The sequence below is a fragment of the Chaetodon auriga genome, chromosome 15 (assembly GCF_051107435.1).
Source record: "Chaetodon auriga isolate fChaAug3 chromosome 15, fChaAug3.hap1, whole genome shotgun sequence".
In the NCBI taxonomy this organism is placed as follows: Eukaryota; Metazoa; Chordata; class Actinopteri; order Chaetodontiformes; family Chaetodontidae; genus Chaetodon; species Chaetodon auriga.
The window spans coordinates 4,530,734-4,556,933 of record NC_135088.1 but is presented as its reverse complement, the minus strand read 5'-3'; the positions used below and the strand labels follow the sequence as shown (position 1 = coordinate 4,556,933).

At 45.2% G+C, this 26,200-nt stretch overlaps 1 protein-coding gene across 6 annotated transcripts in view; it reads left to right on the top strand.

Annotated features, from left to right (window-relative positions):
• Nucleotides 1-384: 384 nt before the first annotated feature.
• Nucleotides 385-26,200, top strand: part of ncam1a (neural cell adhesion molecule 1a) — a 235,374-nt gene continuing 209,558 nt past the window's right edge. Inside the window, exon 1 of one of the 6 annotated variants that reach the window (XM_076751469.1) lies at nt 385-632. In XM_076751469.1, the coding sequence (XP_076607584.1) occupies nt 581-632 (52 nt within the window). In that variant the 5' untranslated portion in view covers nt 385-580. The remainder of the gene's footprint in view (nt 633-26,200) is intronic. The other 5 variants (XM_076751463.1, XM_076751464.1, XM_076751466.1 and 2 more) reach the window with 5 other exon arrangements.

Here is a 26,200-nt window from a genome sequence, read left to right as displayed (position 1 = left end):
CATTATTTATTTGTTTGTTTGTTTACTTGTTTAATTATGTACAAGTGAATCCCACCTTTAATTAGTCCCCAGTGTTTAATAAGTGTCTTTCTCTGCGTGTTTCTGAGCTAGTTTGTAAACTCGGTAATCCGAATTAGAGCCTCTGGTGACCATCTGCTGTCTGCACCGGCAGCTCCGCGCACTACTTTGTTACTGCATTCACCTCAGCCCGCCCCCTGCGCGCGTGCGTGTGCGCCAGCGTGCGCGCGCGCGCTGGTGCATCCATGTGTTTGTGTATGTGTGTGTCTATGTGTGTGTGTGTGTGTGTGTGTGTGCGTGGCTTAGCCTACCGGGCGGAGTAATTCGTGCTGGTATCTGCTGAGTGCATGCGTGTGTGTGTATGTGTGTGAGTGCGTGCTACGGCTGCTGCTGCTTGTCACTCATTGTGCCGCGAACACGGGTAGCGAAAAGGACCAAAATTCCGTCCGGTGGCAGTCGTTGTCCCTGGAAAGGCTGGTATCTGTTTCCCCTCATCAGTAGAGACACCTCGCTTGTTTAAAGTGCGTCTGCTCCTGCAGGAGAATATCTGTGACACATTACAATGCTTCAAATCAGGGAGCTCCTCTGGGGATTGCTATTCGCTGGCTGTGCAGGTGAGATGCGGACTTCTTTATGATTCATTTTAGGTTGTGTGGAGATTAATGCCAAGGCTGTGGCCGGAGCAGAGTCTGTATTATTGAGGCCGAGCGGGGCTGATTCTGGAGCAGCATCCTCTGGTCCCGCCAGCGGCATCCCTGTCCCTGACTCCGGACAGTGGCGTCAGGTCAGAGCTGGAGCCCTGCGGAATCCACCACCACTGAACCAAAAGTTTCTGTGTGCAGTGACACTTTAACCGCTCTTTGGGCCTGAAATACCGGCCGGGATGCCTTCATCCCAGGTCGGAGGTGTTGTGTGCCGAGTTTCGCCTCGGTGCATGTTTGAATGTCTCATCACAGAGCAGTGTGTGAGCTCAGGTCCGGCTGCTTTCTGTCCTCCCGGAGTTAAAGCTGCTGCAGGTTTCTGTCATTTCCATCAAAATGAGGCACACGCGCCGCGTTTTGTGACAGTTATGCTCTGAGTTGATGTGTGTTGTTAAAGGTTAGTGGATGCTGACGGAGATTAGGACTGGTGATGCGGGGACGCTTTGTGTGCCCCCCCATACTGCTTATAGTCTGTATGGCTGCGCGTAAACAACCTTTCCGTGTGAGAAATGAGAGAAGCGGACTGAAGCGGCTCGTGTTGCAGAGCTGAAGTCCTGCTCGGCGCTCTCACTCCTGCTGGGTCGGTGGTGACGCACCGAGGATGGAGAGCCGGGAGCGTCGCTCGCTCTGCGCGACGATGCTTTGTTTCAGTCCGCTAAAAGCAGGTTTAACGGCGTTTCTGTCGGGATCGAATTCGGGTTTTGTCTCTAATAAACACGCGTTTCAAGTCGTTTAGCTGGATGAGAGATGCGTCCGCCGCTCCGACTCTGCTCATCATCGGATTTGGCACGCAAACGGTGTTCTGCGCGGATGCTTCAGTGTGGGATTTTAGACTTTAACATCAGTGTGATCATTTGGGTTAACCGCCTCTGACCTTCTTTACGCGGCTGAATTTCTCTTTCTGTTCTTTTTTTAATGTTGCTTAATATGACTGTGGACTTTCCAACTTAAGCGCGGCGCGTTTTTAGGCGCAAAACGATGTTGACATACAAGCGCAGGCTGATCTGATCGTGTTTTTTTTAATTGGGTTGGTTTGGGGGGGTGGAAATTCGTCATCCATTGAGGCCACTGAATAGTCATTGAATGTATACAATAGGATCCAATCCCAGAGCTCCCATGGTCAGGGCGGGAGGGGACCCATTTTCCCTCTAAACCCCCTCCTCCTCTGCTTCCCACATCCTCCTCCCCTCCCTGCATCTGGCCCCTGTTTCTATAGACTGCAACTGTGTGCTCCGAGTGGAGTTTGAGGACCCCCAGGGGTCGTTGGAGAGAGGAGGGATAGTTTGATTCAGTAATAATTTCATTCAGTAAACATTATCCTAATTGTGCGGCTGATCCGTCGTCCCTCCATGTCCTACAGGCCTGTCCTCCTGTCTTTGTATTCATGTCCTGTTTTTGCCTTCAGTCTTACTTTGGGCAGAAAAATAAGCCCCTACAGGACGTTTGAGGCCAGTCTAGATGTATTCAGAGTTGAAAAAAGTGTGTTCGTGATCTTTATTATTGACACTGACATGCTAACATACCGTGTTTAACTTTAATTTTTACCAAAGTTACTAAGATTTAGTGTCTGAGATATATTCTGACCTTGATACTTTAAAGTGCAAAAGTAAACTAGTCAGTACCCTCTGGTGGACAAACCATTCAATATCTGTGATTGGCCTGTATTTTTGGCCTGACTGATGTATTGTTCAGCGTCTGATGGCTTTTGTGGGCCTAAAATTTGTCACTCTGCACATCTGAGCCTTGACAATATTGCAAACCTGTAATATACATGCAGCCAAACGGATTGCACTTCATTGCACATGAAGGAAACGGCCCTTTTTAGCTCCTGCTGAGTATTTTTGAGGTGTTTTTTTAAGTCAGCAGTATTTCTTGCCTCTTCTACACCCAGACACTGTCAGCCTGTCAGCTGTTTGTGGTGTAGAGGGCGGTGTGGTACCAAAAACAGTCGGGATATGTTCATCTTTTTCTATATGATTCATGATCCTGCCGAAATATTCTGACGCCCCCACAATTCACTGCACCTCATATGGGAGGGAAAGTGAAAGGAACCAAGAGGGGGATAATTAGACAACTGTGCCTTAGCTCTGCCTTGTTGCAGTACGGGAAGAAATTCAAAGAAATTGATCACATTATTTGATAGGCCCGGGGTATATTAAAAGGGTAATGACAGTATCGCACAGTTTGAAGGCTGAGCAATTTAATTACATTTATTGATTTCCAGTTCCTGTTCCGGTTCACTGATAATTGAATTTTGAGGCTAGTAACAAACATTAGAACGGAGAGGCACACCACCCTCCAAGAAATAACCGAATAATGGCCGGATTAAATAGAATATGATTTCAGAAGCGGACACAGACGGCGGCCTTCTCGTCTTAGTCTGTCTGCAGACAGATGGATTGAGTCTGGTGTGTTCAGACGTGGCGTTATTGGAGTGACCTCCCGTGTCCGTGGTCATCATTGTGCAGCATGAAAGAGGAGAAGGTGACGGAGGCTGATCAGAGTAAGAAAACTGTGTGTTCCACCGACTTTACGCTGAGAGTGAGAGTGGCTCAGACTCACCGCTGGACGAATGTGAAGCTGTTGGTTTAAGTTTTGCAGAGAAGTGAAACCTGATGGCTGCTGATGCTTGAATTTGATCGTATGATTTTGGGGTTTTGGCCTCAGCTGGACATTTGCTGTTTCTAAGCGCAGAGAGCTCGATTCAGCTTGTTTTTTTGGTTTCATGTCCTTTGCTGTCTCCATTAGCACCATTTGAGGGAAAAAGCAGCCTCCTCATTTATTTCAATGAGACCACGGTGTCGTGCAGTGGGAGTCCTGATCCAGAGGACTCTGGAGAGGACAAAACAATGCTGCCAAAAAGTTAAACCTGAAGCTTCACTGTGCTCCACAGCGCACTGTGTCGCCCAGTCACAGACCTGGAGCGGACATTAGACTCATTTATAATGTGATCGAGGTGATTCCACTGTTGCTTTGCAGGATGGGAGATAAGATTATATTCACTGTGATAACTTTCCCGCCTGTATCTGTTGCTCATACTGAACCTCCTCACTTCAGGTTTTCATTTGATTGGTACCTGAAACAAAAAGCCTCCACCTGCTTGCATCTTCTGAATTCTGCTTTTGGTCTGGATTCCCAGTTGCTGCTGTGCACCTGCTGTTCCATTCATGCAGTTTTATGAAACTGAAGATACTGACTTCAGGAGCAGAGCAGATCCATGTGCTTTTGAGTCTGAAGACTGAAGGAAGTGAACTGTGAAGTTCATTTAATGAGCCTCTGGATCTAAAACAATGTTTTCGTGCGTCAAGCGTCGGGCCGCTTCTAAAACGGAACGAAAAAGTTTAACTCAACATTTTGAGGGAGAGAAAATACACAATTCCTAAATGACTAACATATGTGACTTTAACTGCTGTGGTGAGTTCAAAGCCACTATGAAAATAATACAGGCTATTTTTGCCTTAGGGGAACTGGAAAAAGCAGCCAAACAAGGGAAAATTATAAGGCGTTTTTAGTCTGCTCTCTGAATAAAACTAGATTCTGGATCTTCAGAACTTCTGCTCTGTAGTTCCAACAAGATCCGTGCTGCATTCAAAGTGACATGTGCACATTTGTACCAATTTATCACAGCTCGAGTTCTCATCAGCGCAGATGCAGCTCACATTACAGCCGTACCCCTTTGGATTCAGCTCATTTCCACCGATATACTGCAACTACTGCACACTTAGAAAAGCAGAGGACAGCGTCAGAAAATGACTTCTCATAATTGCAAGTTTAGTTGATTTTCCAGATGTGAGTTCCACGCTGCTGCTGAAGTTTACATAAGCCCCATCCATTACTGTGCATTCATTACTCTCTTTTTCCACATACTTCTGCTGCCTATTCTTTTCCTTTTTTCTGTGTATTGTTTAAAACAATGAATTGCTCTTCAGCCTCAAAAGTCTTCTCATCACTGTTACTGTATTCTCTCTGTAAGCCAAACTGAGCTCACTACATCTCTGCACTGGACACAGATGAAACCAGTGAAGTGACTCAGACTAATTGTTGAAAGTGTGTTTCCTGAAACCTTGGAGGCTTCCCAGGGATTTAAGGTGTTTTGTTTGCATTGGTAAATCGTGGAAAGTAAAAGTCAACTAAAATGATGGAGGATTAATGAAATAAATCAAATTTCACTTTGTGGAAATACCACTGGTGAAATCCATCAGGACCAGGGCTCAGGGCCCTAAAGAGGACAGAGAAAGGAAGGAAGGAAGGAAGGAAGGAAGCAAGGAAGGAAACTTAAATCACTACAAGAGAAAAGAAAGACAGAACTGCTGCACTGTTAGCAGCAGTCAGCAAACCACAGCTTTAAGGTGCCCTTCCTGTTTTGTTTTTAATGCCCTCAGATCCTAAAATTTTATACCACATGCCTGAAATTCCAAACTTTGCTATTGCAACACCAAATCCCAAAATAGCTTCATGACATTTTATAAACGTCTTCAGTAATAAGCCCAGAGATTGTCCCAGTTTTCCTCTTTAACTCTAACGAATGAACAGATGAGAATGACTGCAGTCAGAATGTCATCGGCGGCTGTTTGCAGATCTGTGGATAAAACGTCACGTGCTGGTCAGACGTGAGAATGAAACATATTCTGCTGCAGTGGGTTTTGATTATCCATGAATTCATGTCATCTCACAGTGCTCCTCCGTGCTGAACGGGAAAGTGCAGATAGCTCCAGCAGATAAGTTCAAAATGACTCGGCCGGCCGTTATTATTTCTTCTCTGCTGACTGTTAGATGAGGATGGGCCGTCTTTGCATATTAATCAGCGCATGAATAGGGACCGTGAGTGATTTGCATTGTGTGAGCGATGAAGGCGTCCTGTAGAGAATTGAATGTGGGGGGAAAAAAAGAAAAAACTGAAAAAAGGAGATGGGTTTGTTATGCAGGATGGGGGCTCCCCTTCCCCCAACACTCCAGTGAGTTCATCAGCACAGCATTACTTTGCAAAACTCAGTACAGTAGATACACACTGTGTACCAGGTTGCACAGCTGCTAAACCAACTCTCTTTGATTGTTTGCATTTTCCTCTTAATCAGTTAACACTGAAGTCAGGAATTGATTTAAAATGATTTTTCCTAATCTGAGCCTGACGGGCAGAGTGACACTTTGTGCAGGAAGTCAGTCTTTACAGGGATCTTTTAAGGGTCCTGGTGCCAGCTTGCATTTCAACCATACAGTAGGTGTTTGCTTTTGGCCTGTGCCCCACCGTTAAGTTTCAGCTGTGGGCAGTCTCGAGCTCGGTCGTATAACCTAGAAAAACCCACTGCTCTGTCAGTATCACAAAGCCATTTCTGGTCCATTTTTGTAACTTTCAGTATCCTGTTAGGATCAAAACCAGCATGACTTCAGTGTTCGCTCTCTGCCACTGAAGATAAGCCTAATGGATTTGCACTCTTAATACATTATCCGGTGGTCCGGTCTTTCAGATTTACAGACCTTCTAAAAATTGGTGAATTTACTGAAAGCTTGTCTCAGACCCTCCGCGTTCTGGTCGCTTCCCCCGGTTGAATTGCGGTGGCTCTTATGTTAAATAACTCTTCAGTTCTCTTCAAAGAAGAATTCGCAGTCCCAGCAGGGTGAACTGGTATCAGCTTCTAATGGATTCAGAAAAACTGTGCTTGATGTGAATATGCCCCGAGATCACATCCAGCAAGGTAAAACATGTCTGAGAGTGGTTCTGATTCTAAACAGTCTTTGAAGCTGCTGGCGCCTGAAGGCTAACAGCCACGCTGTGCATGGAGAATATGGAGGGTGATTGTGGATGGACAGTAGTTTGCTGCGACACCTCTTCAGCAGAGTCCTGGAGTCCAACCTCACCACGTTCTCTGCATCAGCACTGATGATCTATGCTGCTTCGGTGCACAGCTTTCTGTGGTTTTTTTTCCTGAGCTTTGTTTAAGTGAGGCTGCCAAGTCTGGTGAGGGCGCCCAAGGTGACGATGGACTACTTTGCTGTGTAACAGAATCCCAGCGTGATGTCCCTGTCCTCCTTGAACTGCCTGGAGAACAACAAGCGCAGATTTTATTTGTAATAGATACTGTTTGTATTGATGTTCCAGTTTTCTTTATTGTCAGCATGGGGCCAGTGTTATTTATAGTCTGTCACTATTCTAACTTACCTCCCCCCGGACTGGCGCTGGTGAACAGATGGTTTTTCTGTCTGTGAAAGTCAAAGACACTTCTGAGTTGTCTTGTGTTGGAATAAGAAGTGATGCTTTTGCATTTGTTTTCAAAATAAACGTACGTGGAGAGACGACACCTTAATGTGAAAGACGGCTTCAGTCACTTCCATCAGGGATCACGCATGAATCGTTTTCAGACCAGACATTTCCAGGGACTCCCCGCATGCTGGGAACTCCCCAGAAAACTACAAACCTTAAAGAGCTTTTCTCCTGTTATCGCTCGTCCTGCCAACAGGAACGCTGAAGTGATGTAAGCCGGCCGGCGGTTCGAAGAGCCGCATCACCTCTGCGCAGCAGACAACAACAATAAGACCTGGACATCTTCCACGTTTGAACGCTGCTGTAACGAACTGCTCTTCACACGGCTAACATTTTAGACAGATTTTAAAAAATGGAGGTTTCCGCTGCTGCGTCGGCTCATGTGCTCAACCGATCACTATTCACGTACATCCTTCAAAGTTCCTGTCCTGGGAGAGTAGTTAGTCTGGAGCTAAAAAAAAGTCCGTCAAACCGGGGTTCTAAGAACTGCGATCATTCCCAGTTCTTGCGGCGGGGACACAGTTAATGGGGGCCTCTTAGAAGTGTGTATTCTTAATGATGGATCACTGACGGCAAGTGCAGAGAGCGGGAGGTTCGACGCTTCACCGTCCCTCTGTTCAGTTAAGCCTTCGATTGATGGGGAGCGACAGCAGCATCGTCCACGTCGACCTGATGCTCCAGCGCTGCCTGTGCTGGTCGGCCGTGGGAAAAGCTAAATGTTAGTAATGTGGAATGATATGTGGCTAAGTATCGCAGCTTGGCATGAGAGGCTGCTGAAATGTATTAGAACTGGACTAAAAGGCAGCATATATCAGCTGTGTATTGCACACATCAAAGCACACATTGTCTTCAGTGTAAGCCTGCACGCAGGCAGCATCTTTGCACACTGTCCTCTTTGTTGTGTCCCCACAAAAGCAGCGGTTTAATCAAATGTTCTTTGGCACATCCTGGCTACAGTACCTGGACTATTCCTCCTGCGTTGCACGTCCGGTGCGTGCTACAGGCGTGATGCCATCTTCCTGTAGCTCTGCCGTTAGGTATCAATGTACCTTTTGTCAACCGTTTTGGCCCGTGACACGATACGTCCACAATTATTGGCTGGACCGACATGAGCCAATGCTTCATTCTAGGCACACGCCCAGTGCAGGATGAAACCGAAACGCTTGCATGTCCGCTGGCCTCCTGCTGTTCAGCTCCATGTCTGTGCATCAGATGTTTAGGCCTTGAAAACAGTGGGTTCATCATCACCTTAGTAAGTCAGCTCCCCGCACTGCTTCCCTATGACTTACCTGGAAAGGCCACCTCCCCCCCCAGCATTTGGTCTGAAATGTTTATTATTCAGCAGGACTTCATGGAAAATGTGATTTTAGTGACAATAAGTTACCTGCAGACTCAATATGTGACTTTAATTGGACTTCATTATCCGTCTTTGCTGTGCATGGGGAACGTGATTGTCACCCCAGTTCTTGGGTGATGTTGGTGGTCCTGAGATGGCGCTCTGTAGATTTTTTTGGTACTTCAGTGGTGCTGCAGGGACTCATTGAAGTAAAAGTGGAAGGCAGTCTGAGGCAGTTTGTTCCAGGATTTCAGCTGCCTTGCTGATATCACACCTGCTGTATTTGTCTTCAATTCGGGAAGGATTTTCTGCTCTGAAATCCTGCTTTTCAAACCACCTGCAGAGGCAGCTCATTTTCCTGTACACCTGCTGTCTACAGGGATAATTGTTGCTCATTTAAGATGCATGCAGCGCTGTTTTTTTGCACACACTTTGGTGTGATTGTGAAATATTTTCTTCTTTTCTCATTGCATGTCTTTTTGTTTTGCTTGATAATCGTATTTTGTGTGTGAGGCGTCTTCAATCATGCCTTCTCAAGCCACATTTTTGTTTTTAAAGTCCATATTAACCTGAGGTCACATTGCAATGACACACTGTGGCAATGGGGAAGCAAACATGGCCTTCCTCGTTGTTTGAGCCTTTGATTGGCTGCCCAGGTAATCACTCATTAATCCCCATGTTTTCGTTCTGCTTGCATTTGATGGATGTAGGATAAATAGAAGCGATGAATTAGTGAGTGCACTCCAAAACCCACCGACCGTAGCGCTTGTCCGTGTTAAATGTACACAATTTAAACTCACACAAGCGGTGCATTCTGCTTAACACTGACCTGAACAGATGCCATGTGCAGCAAGTAAACAGAAAACTACATGAAGGCCAGCTGTGCGGCAAACATCCCACATTGGCAGGCATATATGTTTATGTGCTTTGGCACCGCTGAATCTGAATCAAATGCATGTTGTTCTGTCTTTATTTGCTAATATTTGGTCTGAGCGATAGTTCATAAGAGGTCCTAACATACAGCAGTTTAACATGTTTGTTTTGTATTGATATTAATGTTTTTACAAGCCGTCCTTAACAAGAGCTGGAAGAAGAGCCATGTATGTTCCAATCCGCTGTATCGGCGATGAGATAGTATCAGTCAACGCATCTTGGGCTCTGGGATGTCTTCCATTAAAATGGGTTTTTCCTCCTTTGCCACGATGACAAATATGCCAAATGGACTGCAGCCAGTGTGTATTGTAAAGCTGGGATAATGCCCACAGTGTCTCATTTTGCATTTAATTTCATACTAGCACCACTGTCCTTATGCATGATGTAATTATACAATTACACAGTCATTATAGAATATAATTATAGCCATTCACATCAAAATGTGTATGAACGTAATGTTAAACAGTGTTAATGTTATTTAAATATTAAACTTGTTGACTCGTAGTCAAGCTTGAGGAGACCCCACACGTATCCATATTTGCTGTCCACCACTGATGTTTATGGACGATTCAGTGGCTTCAGGAAGTGTGTGCGTGTGTGTTTGCACACACACGCTGCATGCTTGGCGCTCCACCTTATAAACTCAGCATCCTCTCAGTATCACCTGCTGGGATGTCTTGACACTGACATCGTTCACCTGAGCTGAAGTTGTGTGACACAACAGCGGCTCACAGACCAGTTTGAGGATTATTCTTGCCTCGGTGACGGTGTTTATTTGATGCACATTACGACCACAAAGACAGAACAGGCTCCCCGTGGCTACTCAGTCAGAAATCCATCGTCTCACCTTACCTTGGCTGAGCTGTCATGGGGAGGCGAGGCCGTAGTCTATCTGTGTTTTACAGTCTCTTAATCCCAGGGAGTGACTCACCATCATGATGTAATGCCTAGCAATGGCAGTTAGCTCATCCTAGGGCCTCTGTGATTGGCTGGCTTCCTCAGGTGCCAAGCTGCCTCAGCCTTTGTGTGAAGAACAAAATAAAAAAATAAAAAAACAAAACAAGTGCATCTTGTGGGAGATGGGAACAAGGCAAGATGTGCAGCATGTGCAGTATTCTGTGGACTTGTTTACTCTGGAAATTGGCACAATTGTCAGCGAGCGCGTTCTCGAGGCGAGCATCCTGTGTGGCTCTGTGGTGTTTTCAGGCTGTGCCAGCAAAAGTCCAGAATGACTTAATTCACTGCACACTGTTCACAAGTTCAGGTGGCACTGACTCAGACTGCACAGTGTCAGATATTTTCCTTTGTGGCTGCAGGTTTTGTCTGATCTTAATGGAAATGTGGCCGCGTTGAGTAGCGTGGACGCTAAGTCCACAATTCTTATTCAAGACCTGTGGAGTTCTTTTTGAGCGGCCTTGCTGTGCATTCAAATGGCCCCGTGAGCAGACAGCAGACTCCAGACCAACTAGCAAATTCAGCTGGGGAACAAAACATATTGAATCGTAACTTTTATTACATTTTTCATTTCGTGGTGAACCAGAAGAACATTGGGTTTGTGTTTCCAGGTGATTGGGAACGATTCTTCTCTGAAATGTAAAAAACAGCTGAATCTCTTCAAACATCACGATGCTCTTGTTGTGGCATTGAAGTGTTTAAAGAAGGCAAAGGTGCAGTCTTAGCGTTTATAAGGCGGAGTGTGTGTGTGTGTGTGTGTGTGTGTGTGTGTGTGTGTGTGTGTGTGTGTGTGTGCTGCTGCGAGGCAATGCTATGGAAACAGGAGGAAACACAGAGACGAGGAGCTGTTGATTTGACAGTGGATGCAGCGCAGACTCTGTGGACCGTTTGATCAAACTGGTGTGTCAGATATCATCTAATTACCTGGTAAGATCCTGCCTACAATCTAATATGGGCGCTGCAGCTAACCAGAGCCCCGCTGCTGCTGCCCACATGGAAATCACATGTGAACCATGATGAGGTCAGGCTGATCAAAATAAATGGTGTTTTTGTGCCGGGCTGGTAGCAGGTGCTTACAGGGCAGCATTATCTCGGTGCTGAGAGGGAGGTGCTGCCGTCGTAACGCAAACAAAGTCCACTGGAACACATGAAGCGCCCGCAGGGCCGGACATCAGACCGCAAAAGTTCAGGAGTAACAACACAAACATGTCTTTAGTATCAAGTCATTAACAAAAACAGCCTGTTTTCAGCTGTGTGACGACGCATTTTCCAGCTAATCCAAGAGACTTTTTAAAGAGTTTATGAGCTGAAGGAGGACACATTCAACATCAACACATCTGGAGATACGTGGTTTTCACTGGACAGGAAGAGTATGATAAATGGGAATACTCAAGTAGAGTACAAATAGCTTTAATTTCTACGAAAGTACAGAACTTGAGCTTGTATATATGTGTCTATTGACAGGCTTTAGTTCTTAATCCAATATAAACATGAAATTCTCCAAACTAAGGGAACAAAAACCTCAAACAGAATCTACAGTATGAGATGCTGAGCGTGTTGTGTGGAGCCTCTTCAGTGTCACTGGGCAGGAAAAGACGTTGATGTAAAGATCTGTGTGGTCGCACTGGTGAACCAAACGGAAGGATTACTGCGCCGAGCGTCTTATTATAGCTTCATTATTCAGTCGCTAATTTGTGTGCACAGATTAATATACTGTGCACTCAGTCTGACAATCCGTGTGTACAGACAAATAAAATGGAAGAAACAAAATATTTGGAGGAGCACGCAGTCAAGATGCACTCACAGGAAGGCTGGAAGCGTCCTGCATTGACCAATCAGAGCCGGAGTTCGTTACCACTGATGCATAATTTAAAGGCCGTGCTGAGTTAAAGGTCTGAGTTAACTAGCATACTGTGACGGCCTCGTGTTCAGTCTGTGAAGCACAACATGTGGAATATAATAGTATTTTTTTTTTATCAAATTCTGGCGCCACTTATCATTGTGTGCTTTTTGCAAATTAAATGCTGCTTTAGATAACTGAACCCTCCTTTTTTTAACTGAACCGTAGCTCCGTGCTTTTATTGTGAACGCAGAATCAGAAAGCCTTCATTCGAAATGTCGCCCGAACTGTGCGCCACGATTTTCCTGCTTATATTTCATGACCCCCGGTGGCCTCTAGTTTTAATTGGATAGACGCTGAAAAATGTTGTCTTTTGTCAGAGCCTGACACTATAAATGCGTGACAAACACGAACGAGACATAAAAAAAGCTTCACTTTCTTTTGAAGCCTTTCTTTTCAAAACGACGAGAGCGCTGCCAATTTCATCTGAAAATTTGAAGACAATCACCTCGATTTGACCCAACACAAACCCCTCGATGAGGGTCTTTTCCATTATGTTTTTATGGCCCGGCTGCTGTGTTTGATGAGATCAGGAGAGGTCTGTAATTTATTAGGCTTTCACACTAACAGCATTGTGGAAGCGCCGCTCCTGAAGAAAAGCCCCAGGAGTGGCTCACTGTGAGGCCGGGAGACAGACAAAGGTGGAGGGCGGCGGGCGGGAGGAGGGGTGGAGGATAAGAGGGAGGCGGGGCGCGGTGCAAAGCGTCAACAAGGAGGAACCGCCGGGTCGGGAGGGCACTTCAACCTCTGGATTCATTGTTTGCCGCTCTGTCGCTGGAGCCCATTTTCATGTAATAAAGCTGATTGAGCGGTGACAGTGTCGGACATGGAGGGATGTTTTTCAGTCCCTTGATTCAATTTAAAACCGAGCGTGCTCTTACTGCATCGCCGTAGATGCTAGCCCGTCTTCTCGTCGCAGATCTGGGACGTACGCTTTCGAATTCATTTTCTCACATCTTTTCTTTACTCTTCTTGTTCCTAAATGAAATGAGTTGAATGGAGCCTCAGATGTGGTGAAAAGAGAGATCTTCGCCTTGAAAGATAAGCCTGTGTGATACGCATTTTTCTTCCCCCTCACAAATTAACGTCTAAAAATAAGACGTGGCCGTGACGCGCTGCTGGTAAACTGATTGCTGTGAAAGGAGCAAAGTTCTGCTTGTGTATCGTGGCCTGATTATGTCTCTGCCATGAATAGCCGCTCTCCTGACTGACAGCTGTCTCATTTTATCTGCGAGGCTTTTCTGCATAATGCGCTGCTCTGCTGCTTTAATAAGGCGCCGTAACTGCAAAGTTGTGTAACTGTGTAATTATTTCTCTCTATTGACAGTTGAGAAATTATGCCTGCACGTGGAGATGGATACCATAAGACTGCGCCCTGGTTGGAGGGGAGGATTTGTTCTGTTGGTGATACATGAATGTTGACAGGTGATAAAGAAGCACTCTGAGTTTCTTGGCGCTCCCGTCTTGGCGCCGTTGTTTTGTCGTTTCTCCTCCATATTATTTGGCAGCTTGCAGTGTTTGTGCTGCACGGCTTACTGTAAATTCTCACATTTAAATGTAAATCCCTCGCATATGACTTTGAACCAGAAATACGGCAAATCTACAGCCCTCACTTGTTGCCTTATGGTATCATTGCATTTTGGCCAATAATGCTGCCTTTTGAAAAGCTTTAACCAATCAATAAACTCCCAACTAAGCTCTCTGAAGTCTCTTTAAATTTTTAATTTCATGCCAGCAGCGTCTACTTTCACCCCCTGCCAAGGAACACCACCGGAGTGTAGACGCATCTAACTTTCCCCTCATGGTTGAAATGAGGGAGACTGACCAAAGAATGTCTGAAAAGGTGTTTTCATGCCTTCATATACTTTGAAGCCTGAAGGTTAAAATAATCAGACCAATTACATTCAAGTTACAAGATTGAAGTCCCGCCTAAAATGTCTGATGCCCTCGTGTGTGTCTCTGAGGTGAAGACTTTTAATGAAGCTGTTTTATTAGTTTGGATCCATTCCCGTCTGTGTTTTATGGTAAACTGGGAGGTAAATGTCAAACGAGGAGCAGCCCTGCGTCTGAGCAGCAGAGGGATGGAATATGTTTACATTGCGGGAACAAAGGGAGCGTGTCATGCTACGTATGATTGATGCTGGCCGGCAGCGCGGGCAGCCAGATGGGCCGAGCTCAGACGGTCGGACGCGAGGGGTCGAGGGCTCGGCCTTTTTACGCGAGCCAGCAGAAGCCTCAGAGACGGCGCTGCCCGGTGGCTCCGGCTCAAAGACTGGTAATGTGCTTGGCACGCCTCAGCGGCCCTCGCACCTCTGAGCAGACTATATTTAATATAGTCTTGAGTAGCAGGGAAACGTGTTTGTTGTATTCGCACGTCGTAAAAAACGTTCACCTGAGGAGACGACGTCCAGGTCCTCTCACGGCGTTTCTGTCATGGTTTTGTGGCCAAACCGTAACCGTGCCTTTATCACTCTTTGCTGATTTGCCCAATTTCAGCGTTATGTCGGACTTGCTTCTTAAATTCTTCAAACAGGATGATTTTTCCCCTTCCTGCCTCAGTTTTTCACGACATGTGAGTGTCTGTATTGTGTATGTGTGTTAAATACAACGTGCTAATGTCTCCAGAGGTGGCATTAACACCCGCGCAGGTAAAGATGAATATCTCCTCTGAAGCTCACCACCTGGAAATGTTTCCATTGTGAGACATTACTGGAAGATGGCTATCAGGAGGCATGTCTGCACTTTTTTTACCACCATTCAGATCAGCGGACAATGTTTCTGCTTCAGTCATGCTGATATAAAGTGTGTGTGCGTCCGGATGTTGCCTCGCTGGAGTCTCAGTCATTAGGAGCTCATGTAGGTTGTACCCAAGCAGGTAGACATCAATCAAGTGTTTTTTCGAACCATGCAGTAATTGTGTTTGCAGAGTTATTGCTTAGCTCAGACTAACACCCTAAAAAACTCGAGGCCTGTTTGAAAGCAGAAGCTGGTTTTTATGGATGCTGATGTTTCTTTGCTCCGTCTGTCTTTGGTGACAGCACGATGATGATGACGGGTGGATGAGCCTCTCATCTTTTTTTCTAGCTCCCACATTAGCTCAAAACTTCCACTTTCATATTCATGGCCTCCATAGGATGAACCCTGTCAGACTGAGCTGTGTCTCATTTTTTTTAAAGATACCTCATTATGAAATTTCACGAGCGTCCGACGTTCAGAGACAGAACGCTGTGGACGTTAATTATCCTACAGCTTTTCCTCCAACTGCACCCTCAAGATTACTGCAACCGCAAGGCTCGAAGACACTTTTCTAAAACGGGTCTTGTGAACTTTGTGTCTCTGGGGGCTCCAGCGGAGCTTTAAACCTCTCGTCTTTAACCCTCTCACTCGTTTCATATCATTTGCCTCTTGAATAAGACACCACGAACAGATATCTGCACACTCATTTGTAGAAACTGTCACGGTGTTATTTTGTATCTTTGCAATAACGATGATTTATCTCACGGTCGCTGCTATCATTATTCAGAATCGCTGTGACTGGTGAGCCATAGGTGGATCACTTATCACTGTCTGACCCACTGTTGCCGTGAAAGAGCAACTCAAAATGCCAAATCATTCTCCCATTTTCCACTCTTTGTTTTGCCGAAATGCTTTTCTCTCGTGCCCTGTTATGGCCGACGCAGTGAAAGCCTGCTGTTGTTTTTGACAGTGCCGTTTCATTCAGCTCCGCTGTGCTCTGCAGCCGGCCAAGCAGACCACTTAGTTAGCCACCCTGTGCCGGAGACGCCTCCCGGGACTTCGTCGACTCCCGCTTCCTTGGACGCAACCTCAGGAGCAGAGCAGAGGGGGAAGTCTCAGATCTTCATTAATCACCGTGTCAGATTTTCACAGAGCGAAGTATAACTGAAATGACTCTGCACTCCCTGTCAGGAGGTAAAGCCAGCGGTAATTTCCATGGGAAGCAGAGTACAGAAAATGAGGGAACAATGAAAACGAGGAGACTGAGGACACAAACGAGCCTGGTGAGAATGGCCTGGTTGTTAGCCCTGAGATGCATGAGACTGGCTTTGGATACAGTTTTAGCTGACATGGCCAGCTTCCCAAGGACAGAGCCCTTTTTACACAAGCACTCGCTCATTAGAGAGCACATCTCGCATTGTTTATGGACTTTAATGAGCCTCGCCGCAACCAAGGGTAGAGAAACAAAGACGAGGAAATACGGACCTTGCATTCAAAAATGTAACAGGTCGGCTCGCCCAGGACAGGAAGGGAAAGAGCTGAGATCCTGCCGCGCTGCCTCGTTACTAATCTTTCTTTTCTGAGCGGTACGCACTCCTTATGCATTTGAGGATGAGGTCTCGCCACCCCAGCCCCCCACTTCTTTCTCCAGTGTTTTCACCCTTCTGTCTCTCCCTTTCTCATTACTGCTATTGCAGAGAATAATCTCGGGGCACCATTTTGCCGAGGACATTGAGGAGCTTAATTAGTTCATTCACGGATATGGCTCGTCTTACTAGCCCGATGGCTTTAGTGCCTCTGGAGGGCCTTAAATGCCAGCTCCCTCTTGCAGAAAAGCATCAGACTGTACAGAATATAAAATATCTGTCAGGTTAATAAGGGAGAACCCCACAACCTTCCTGCATTTATTTATCACATTTGCACCTGCTTCGAAGGACTCGTGGCGTCTCGTCACTTTAGAGAAGGGAGGAAGAGGAAGATGACAGGCGATTTACATGCCATTCACAAACCGGTCGAAGCTTTATCGCTTCTGTCCTCCCGTCTTCATTTGCTCTGGTCAAAACAAGGCCTAATTGCACAAATGGACTACTAATAGAGCCCCGGGTTGAAAAAACGAGTTTCAGTGCTGAGGAAGGGCGTTGAGTTTAATGAATACGCTTATAAAACCAATAAAGTTACCGAACTGGACTTGTATTTTTCCTCAGGCCGTTTCCAGGTAGAACTTTTATGTTTTTCCCTCATAAAATCATGTATTATAAAATCATATATTACTGACATCGTTTCATGATATTAAAATTTTCATATATATTCATGAACCTAAAGACTTAAAAAAACCCAAAGTTTGTTAACAGCCTTATACGAGAGGAACCAGACTTCTTTTTTCAAACTGAGGCCCTGAAAGGAAGAAGAAAGGCATTTCGTAGAAAAAAACCCACCTGCAGATGCATTTGCTGAGTGCTTTTTGGCTTCAAATTGACAAAAACGTCTGCTATCAGTCTTCTCGGTACGAATACTCAAACTAGATGAGCTGCATCCAATAATGTGATTTTAAATTACTGAGCTCATAACTGGGTATACATTGATTGACCAGAGGTTTATGTCTCCAGCGATGGGAAAATGATACCAAAAACTCAATAACAGAGAGGTCCTCCTTTTAGGAAGGGCGCAATTAGGTAATTCTTTTCATCCCTATCTTCACAATTTCAGTGACATCTGAACTCTAATTAGAGAGGCAAGGCCCTGAAAATGGATGCATGGGAGTCGCGCTGAAAGGGGAAAATCAAGTTTGGAGGCCCGGGCTGTTTCCTGTAACACTATCCTGTTTGTGGAATGGGGGTATTCCTGAAATGACATTCAGTTTCTGGGCAACGGAGCAGCAGCTGTGCATATCTTTGTATCCAGGGGGGTGTCGGGGGTGGGCGGTGGTAGCGGTGTGATAAAAGCCCATTGATGCAGCTGTGTTTGAACAGGGAGATTGCAGTTCGATCAGCGGCTCGAGGGATTCTCCGAGAGGAGGGAAAGGACTTTCTAACATTCCTGCTGAGAGTATTTTCTGGCTAACGCATCGTCGGACACTCGAGCAGACCGGAGGGTCTGAATGGATGAAGTTCTGTGTCTCTTTCCAGTGTGGCGTTCATCGTTTCCAAACGGAAATTTTGGGACAAATGCAGCGTGTCCTGGTCGTTTCTGGACAGCAGCGTCATCAGTAATACCACTTCCAAACACTAGGGGGGGTGTGTTTCCAGTTTAAACACGCATTTATAAAATAAACAGCACCGTGTGACTGTTCAGTGTCGAGGGATAATGCCAACCCATCCTCAATCCCACAATGTGAAATACTGGCGCTTTGTAACGGCCAGCGTCCTTCAGCTGAGTCCAGCGTGAAGCCGTCCACGGCTGCTCCGGCGTCCAGCACGCCTTCCTCCATCTGCAGGATTTCCTGCTCTTCTCTTGCCCCGAGCGTCTAATGTGCTGTGGATGAGTTTACAGTGAAATTAAAAGCTGGGGCATCTCATAGAGGCTTAAGTGTCACGACGGTGTGACAAAGCGTCAGTGTTTGACGTGCTGGGAATGAGACGGGGCTGAAAATGTGTAATTGGCTTCACAAATTGGTCTGCATTTTCAAAGAAGATGAAAGCGACTTGAGTTTGGTGATGTCATTTTATCCTCGACTTGGAAGAGGAGCAACAACCAGTGTTCACACATTAATCTTGATGTGAAGAGGACGCAGCGAGGAACACGTGTGGTTTAGACACCTGGGACTGGCCCATAAGTCAGGATTATCTTTTAGAGACTTTCAGTGGAATAATAATACAATGATGTGATTTTATCGTCTTTATTGTTTCCCAGATTTCTGTTATCCAGATGAATGATTTGAAACCAGCTGTATTTTAAACATATTTAAATAAGTCTGTGAGGTTTTTCTTCCTCTCACAGCACGAACGGTTCAGTCTCATGTGATATCTGTAACCACATCCTCTCACCCCGTGCAGAATCCTTGATCAGCCATGTTTTGACAGGAAAGTGGAAGCATTTGTGATTAAAATCTGTTGTAAATGTGAAGTGTTTGTATTACAAATGTAGGTAAGCACATTATAGTGTATTAATCTCTGTGGGGGAGTTTCTGCTCCTTTGTCTTTCTCTTTAAAACACATTAAAGGTTTTAACTTCGTACCTTTTCTGTGTTTGCCTTCTGCCATCACAGCGTTGTCCAGTATGTTAATGGTTTAATGTGCATGACACATTTTTTATGTTGTCCTGTCATAGTGCAGTCTGCTACTTGACCTGGACTGAAGGGTCCAAACAAAGAGCCACGTCTTGTATTGGATTTTGGATCTTTGTAAATCTTAAGGCTCAGGTCAGTGTGGTTTTGCTGGACCAGGCCTGTAAGACACTGGTATGGTCTGGGTTTGGGTCTCAGCTCTAAACCTGTGCAGAACTCAATTTCACATCTGTGACTACAGGGACAGAAAAAGCCTCTTCGGCCTATCGGCTCTTCGCTGCAGCACTTTAATGGTAATCTCCTGTTGAAAATAATTAACCTGTAGTTTGCCTCCAGTCATGTAGCACCACCATGTGCATCCCGCATTAGAGGCGATAAGCACAGTGATGTTTTGGGGAAATGTATAGCAGAGGACATCTTGGCAGTCATTAGTTACTTGTTGACACTCTTATTGCTGAAGCACAGACTGGAGGTGGAGTATAACGGAGCCACTCTCCACTGGTGTGGCCTCATTAATCACTGTCCTCTCGCTCGCCATGGGTGGAGGGGCTCCTTTGTCTGTGTTTGGAGCGCTCTGTGTTGGATTTGATGCAGTGCTCAGATGCCGTAGCCTGCATCCCAGTTGGTGTCCAGGAAAGATGGCTGAATAAGAGAGCGCTACCTGAGACGTCTGCTTTTTTTGGCCCTACGCTATGAATTCTCACTGAGGTCTAAATTCGGACTTCATTAACCTACATGGGAGTTATTCCACATCAGCTGAAGGGCTTTATCTTTCCTGATGGACTTTCTCTGAGTCCAACATGCTGCTGTCTCTCTGCGTTTCACGAGCATCTGATCACAGCTGCTGAGAGACTTGTTTTTCAGGGTGGAGAGATTTGTTTGTTCCTTCTTCATCCAGACCACTGACAAGTTTCCCAGCCAGTTATTTCTCAGGCAGAGCTTTTTATAACAAGAGTGGGAAAAAAAAGAAAATCCCCCAAGAATTTCATTACTGCTTTATGAGACAAAAGTGTCTTTTTGAGAGAGATTAATTTAATGAGAGATACAGAAACTGCAGCAGACACGCCGTTTTTATTACCAAATGAAAGTTGGTGTCTTTGCAGACTTCACAAAGTTTAGAGAAGATATATGAAGATAGTGTATCAACGCAGCTTCATAGCTCTTAGCGCTGCTATTTTCTAAGTGTATGTAGGGTAAATATGAGCAGAAGCTTCACTAAGACAGATGGTGTGTTAGCTTCTTGCACATCGTCTCACCTCAGAACAGACTAAATGTTTCATTGTTTTGCAGCTGAGTTTTGTATCGGAGCCTGAGCGTCACTGCTGATTTATTGGCAGCTTAACCTTCTTATCAGGGTGGTCGGTAATGATGAGCATTAGGACTGAAGGGCCTCTGTGATGAGGCCGCAGCGTGGAAAGGAAACCCTGACAGCATGTAGGGCGACTGATCCTCCACAGTGATGAAGCTGGAACATCTCTGGGCCTGACCTACACAAAGTTGTAATTGTGAGCTGGTTCATTAGATTGGAAATGATGCGCATCTGTGTTATCACACTGAAACTATTTGCAAGGCTGAGACTGAACACATTTGTCCCAGTATCTGCCATTGAATTCACTGCTGATGGTTATTTTTGTTCCTGAGCAATATATATATATATATATATATATATGGCAAAAAGTAAGATTCGAGAGGCAACAATCTCAGCAACCGGTAATTAGTATTGATCAACAATCCTGTTATCCCCCTGTAGGTACGTTATGGCCAATTTGTGACCATAATTATAGAATAGATGTTCAGTAAACGACTGCCTGCAGTGCAGCAGCTCTCAGGAACTTGGATTATACCTGATGAATAGAGAAGCGATGATAAGTCTAATAAGCAAACCACCATGTTTTCAGTGGTCGTCTTCTGGGCTACTCCTATTAAGGTATTTTTATATTATTGTGTGTATTTATGTCGGATATCGAGTACTGTGTCTGTTTTTTGCACATTTGAGCTCCTTCCTCACCCGTCCTCACCTGCTTTCTTTACTCTTCCTCTCTAAAGCCTGTGCTCATTAAGCCTCATTAAGCAGATCATCTGATTATAAAAATGATCCTCAAAACTCGTCTGAGTGATGTATCTGAGCAGTGTGCAGATATTGATGACTGATCGGAGCAAATCACCTTCAGGAGAGTTTGCTAGATTTAAAAATATTTGTATGTTTGTGCAGACATTAAAACATGCTTTCACCGGGTAATAGATAGTTTGATTAAATAATCAGTTTTTTCTTCAGTCAGTCAGGTGCAAGGAGCTATTATAGTCATTAGAATAAACCCATCGTTCATCCTGCAGTCATGTAAATATCCCTCTGTTTTAAGGCGCTGAATGTTTTGATGAATTGCTCTTATTGGCAAAGCTTTTATCGCACCTTCAGTAACGAGCTTTTACACAAAGTTACCTGCATTTAGTGTTTGACGGGTGTTAATTTCAGACCCTCTCTGTTTGATAGTGTCCCTTGTTGCATCAGTAAACTTAGTAAAAACAACCGAAAGCTATGGCAACCTTCAGAGTGCAGCTGACCAAGAGGAACAAATGAACACCGGGCCTCAGGATCCTTCCACACCAGCCGGGTTTCAGAGTGCTATCAGGGGATTTGAGACTATCTCCTGGATTTCACTTCACTTTTGAGACAAGCCACGCGCTGCTTGTCACCGCTTTTGTCAAGAGAGTCCAGCATTAGATTAACTACGATCGAGGATCCAGCACTTTCACCTGCGCTGTGTTTGACTTTGGGGTCATGTTTGGTCCAAGTGAGCCCCTTTGATTTCAAAGAGTGATTGCTTGGAGGGTTGAAGGGATGGACCAGCTGGGAACGGCTGTAAACCGGAGGAGGCTGTGTTTACTGTGGACACGACCTGGTGTGGGCCTGTTTGAATGGGTCTGCTTTTCCTAAATTAATACTGTGTAGGTTACAATGAAAGCTTATTGCTTCATTAATCGATTTTTGGCCACCTGGGGGGCATTTTATCACCTCATCAAGTTGTTAGAGTTTCCATGTTAGGGAACAACTGTCAGTCACATACCCAGCAGACTCAGTGGCATTCATTAGGTGCTGTATTTCTGGTCACCTGATGAATGTAAGTCCAGTATTCATTCTCATTACAGCTCTGTTTCTCCCACCAGCTCCTGAGAGTCGATAGTGCTGAGCAGGTGGGTCAATCACAGCTTCTTAGCTGAAAACAGCTGCTGCTGAAAACTGGATCGGTGAGATTTTAGGGCCTTAAAACCAAAACAACGAGCTAAAAGAGACTGAGAAGCACCACGAACAACCCTTTTTGTCATTTGATCCATAGGAAATATTGATTAGTGGAGCTTTCAGCCCACTGAGCCCTCAGCAGACACAAGAGTAACAGCAGAGACACCCGATATCCCAGGATTGTATTTCTAATGTGCATTACAAGAATTAATCATGGCGAACAATGAAAGATGTGAAGCGGCTTTGATACTGCATCAGTACAATACATTAGGAAAGAATAGAAATTCTAACATTTGCAAATGCTCACGTCTCAAATGAAAACATTGTTAGATGACAGTGTGATTAGTGAAAGTGACGCAGGCGGCAGATAAATTGACAAGTTTCCCCCCCATTAGACTTTGGGAGGCAACAGCACCGATCACGCTGTCGCCAGCAATCACTGAGTCCATAAACAAAACCCAATTAGAGATGTGGAAGAACAGTAATGGAGTGGGGGGTGTGGAGGCAGGGGATTTATGGAGTGGGTGGGGCTGACTCCTATAGGACCTGCTGAGCTCCAGGGACGCCACAGATGTGACAGTGTCTGGACTGCGTCTGGAATATAATATAATTCTGATGAATTAATAATCATGGGGAAAATGTCATAAGTAATGAGGACCAGTGACTGGTTTGTGCTGAAAGGGGAGCCGTGCTGACCCTCGCTGAGCAAGGGTGTGGCTTAACCCCCCACCTACTCCCCCCGGGACTGGTGATGGTGGCAGGAGGCAAGGTGCCAGACTGATATGCGATGTGATCCCAGAAGCCCCTCAGCAGACAGGGTGGAATAACGGGAATCCCTGGAGTGGGGCCGGGGAGGCAGCAGTGGTGAGGCGGGGGTTTGTTGTTCGTGGATGTGTGTGTGTGTTGGGGGGAGGCGGGGCACTGGGGGGTTGGAGCAGCATGTCTTCTGCTTGGCTTCACCTGAGACAATGAGTCAGCCTGGCAGATTTGTGCCAAAGGGAGGCTGAAGGTAATACTGAGCCAAAAGGACTGAAAACAAAGTCGCTCACAGACGAACACAGTGTACGTGTTGCAGATACTGTGAGTCCTAAAGATGCATTCATCAATTTTTGGTCACTAGTGAGCCGAAAAACACCAAAAACAAGCCGACAGACACACAGAGCTGACATATACAAATGTATGACATCGCTTTCTTACACATCCATTCAGTATTTACTCCAGTCTTCCCCGAATTATAACCAAGTTTTCAAAAGGAGTGCATTGATTTGAAGTGGTTTTACCCAGATTTTATGTTTCCAGGCATCAGAACATCAACACAGTTGACAGTAAACAGGCTTCTCTGTCGGCGAGGACAGCTCAAGCTATTCCAGCAATGACAGAAATCAGAGAAAAAAGCCATTAAACAGTGAAACTGCAGGACATTTTTGCTGAAAGTACCACGTTTATAGTTCAATTTTCACACACATTTTCAACATTTGCTCGGCATCAAATGGTTAGAAAGGACTGAAGTCCTTGTTTAAAGTCCATTCATAGCAGACGAACGGTCTGCTAGCAAGTCAAATATTTTCCTATTTAAACTGAAATGAAATGAATTAATTTTCCACCACCACTGAAATGAGAAGCATCAGTGAGTCGTAGATTAAAGTTCATTGTCACTGTTGTTGCAGACGTGACACTTCAACAAGGATCTAATAAGCAAATTTTCTCTTTTTAGTTTCCTTTTTCTCCTTAGTTTCCTTTCTCCTCCTTTCTTTCGTCATGTCTTCTTCTGTCTGTCTTCCCTTCCCGTCGTAGCCCCTCCGCTCACCTCCTCCCTCAGTGGCCCTCTTTCCCTCTCTATGGTTCCCTCTGGCCGTGGTCCGTCATGGTTCCTCCATGCCTCATTTCTTCATTAGAGGTTCTGAGCATTCTGCAGAATAGATTTCCACTATCGGGGATCCCATGCTGGTGTGGAAGGATGGAAAGTCTAGACAGTTTGGAAAAAGTCTGACAATTCACCTTCACACTGTGAACCGCAGCTGCTGTGAGGGTGAGAATTCATCTGGCTGGTAGGAATGGAGACGCACCGGTCGGGACCGCGGGATGACGAGACGTCCATCTCTGTCAGACTTTCATCAGACTTGATGGACACGGAGGTTAACTGAGTTTTACCCATCACGACCGAGAGGTTGAGCCAGTTAGCATGATGCTAGCATTCCCTGGTTTGATGTATTTAAAGTTGCGGCTGTTGGAGGAAGCTTCAATGAAAGGATGCGCTCCATTCTGCCATTTTGTTCTTCTGCTGTGAGGATCCCTGCTTTCTCCCTCACTGAGCCACACACACCTTTCTGAACATATGGCAAAGAATATAAAACTACAAGCACTCAAAGCACTGCAAAAAGACAGTTAAGGTGCCGGCACGCTTTTGTAAAAGGTTGTGTGAGTCATCAGTATGTGGGGGAAAGGTTGGATTGTCCTTGTGGGGCGTCTCTGGCCTCGTCTGTTCATTTTAACCTCCAGTGAATGTGCAGTGCAACATCCAGCCTTCATTATCCTGCATATTGTCTTTCCCTGTGAAATCCCTCAGTGCTCTCTTCTCATTTTCAAGGTTTTGTGTGTTAATGCGTGTTTCTGGTCAGTATTATCTGATGCCATTAGAAGCAGTGATGTGTTTCATTATGACATTTGATAACCTTCAGTAGCAAAGGCGACACTTGTGACGTCCATACCATGACCAGAAAATGCTCATATGGATCATTTCGAAGGCGCAGACATGAAGCACATGATGGTTTTCAGTTCCACTTGATCTGACTCACTGTAGCTGGAGATGTGATGTAACAGGAGCACTTTGGGGATTTTTGAAGCCTCTGTTATTGACAGCAATTGTTGCATTTGTGAAAGCATTTTAATGGCCAACCATAACTGATCTGACAATGATTTATTAATGTGAAGCTCTGACATGGAAAGCTGAACTCCTCTAAATTGGATTGGAGACAAACCTGCTTTCACATCTGTCTCATACACGTATCTTCTGCATTAATTTTCTGCTCGCTACATCATTGATTTGATCAATCTGCTCTCTTTGTGGTGGTTGTACCAGTGCTAATCCACACAGTGAGCCTGATAAGACTGGGTGTGGTACTTTCCCAAGAGCTCTCACACCTCCGCAGAGATCTGAGAAAGTGATGCTGCACTCTCGTTTGGTGGTCGGATCCTGTTTTTGACAAACATTGCCAGAAACCTGATTGGCTTTGTCTCAGAGGGGTAGAGCTCTGATGTCTCCCTTGACTTCCTGTGATCAGTTATTGTGTTTCACAATAACAAAGACACAGATCTGTGCCAGCCAGAGGAGAGAAAGCTGGCTTTTAAGAGGAGAATTCCAGTTTCTAACAGCTTGGGTCGTATTTTCATAGATTTGGCCGTCTTTCCTGTTGGTGAAAATAAAACTTATTTCACCAAGTTAAAAGCTGAGATCTGGGAACATGGTGATATCACTTAAATCAAGTCAGAGAGGACAAGCAACAGATGTTCAGACATGTGAGAAAGCCCACCGACAGCTTTTCATTTTCTACATTTCTGTGTGCTATTTGAGTAAAAATGAAACTGCAACCATCCAACTTTCATTTTCATTGCATTTACATTAGCCGAAAGACGAAAACAAAGAAAACCAGTAAAATAATTATCCAGACTGGCTGTTTTAAACATCCACCACAGTTACAGACCGACCCACCGTACCTGTGGAAATAATCTGATTAAACTATTCAGTCTGACTGCTCATAATTCAGCCTCTTTATTTACAGTATAGGAAGTTGTTGTAAGCACAGTGTTATCGTAACTAAACAGAAATAAATGTGGAAATTATGAAAACATAACCCAAACTGGAGCCAGGCTGTGATACAGCTGCTGTGCAGACACGTTCAGCTC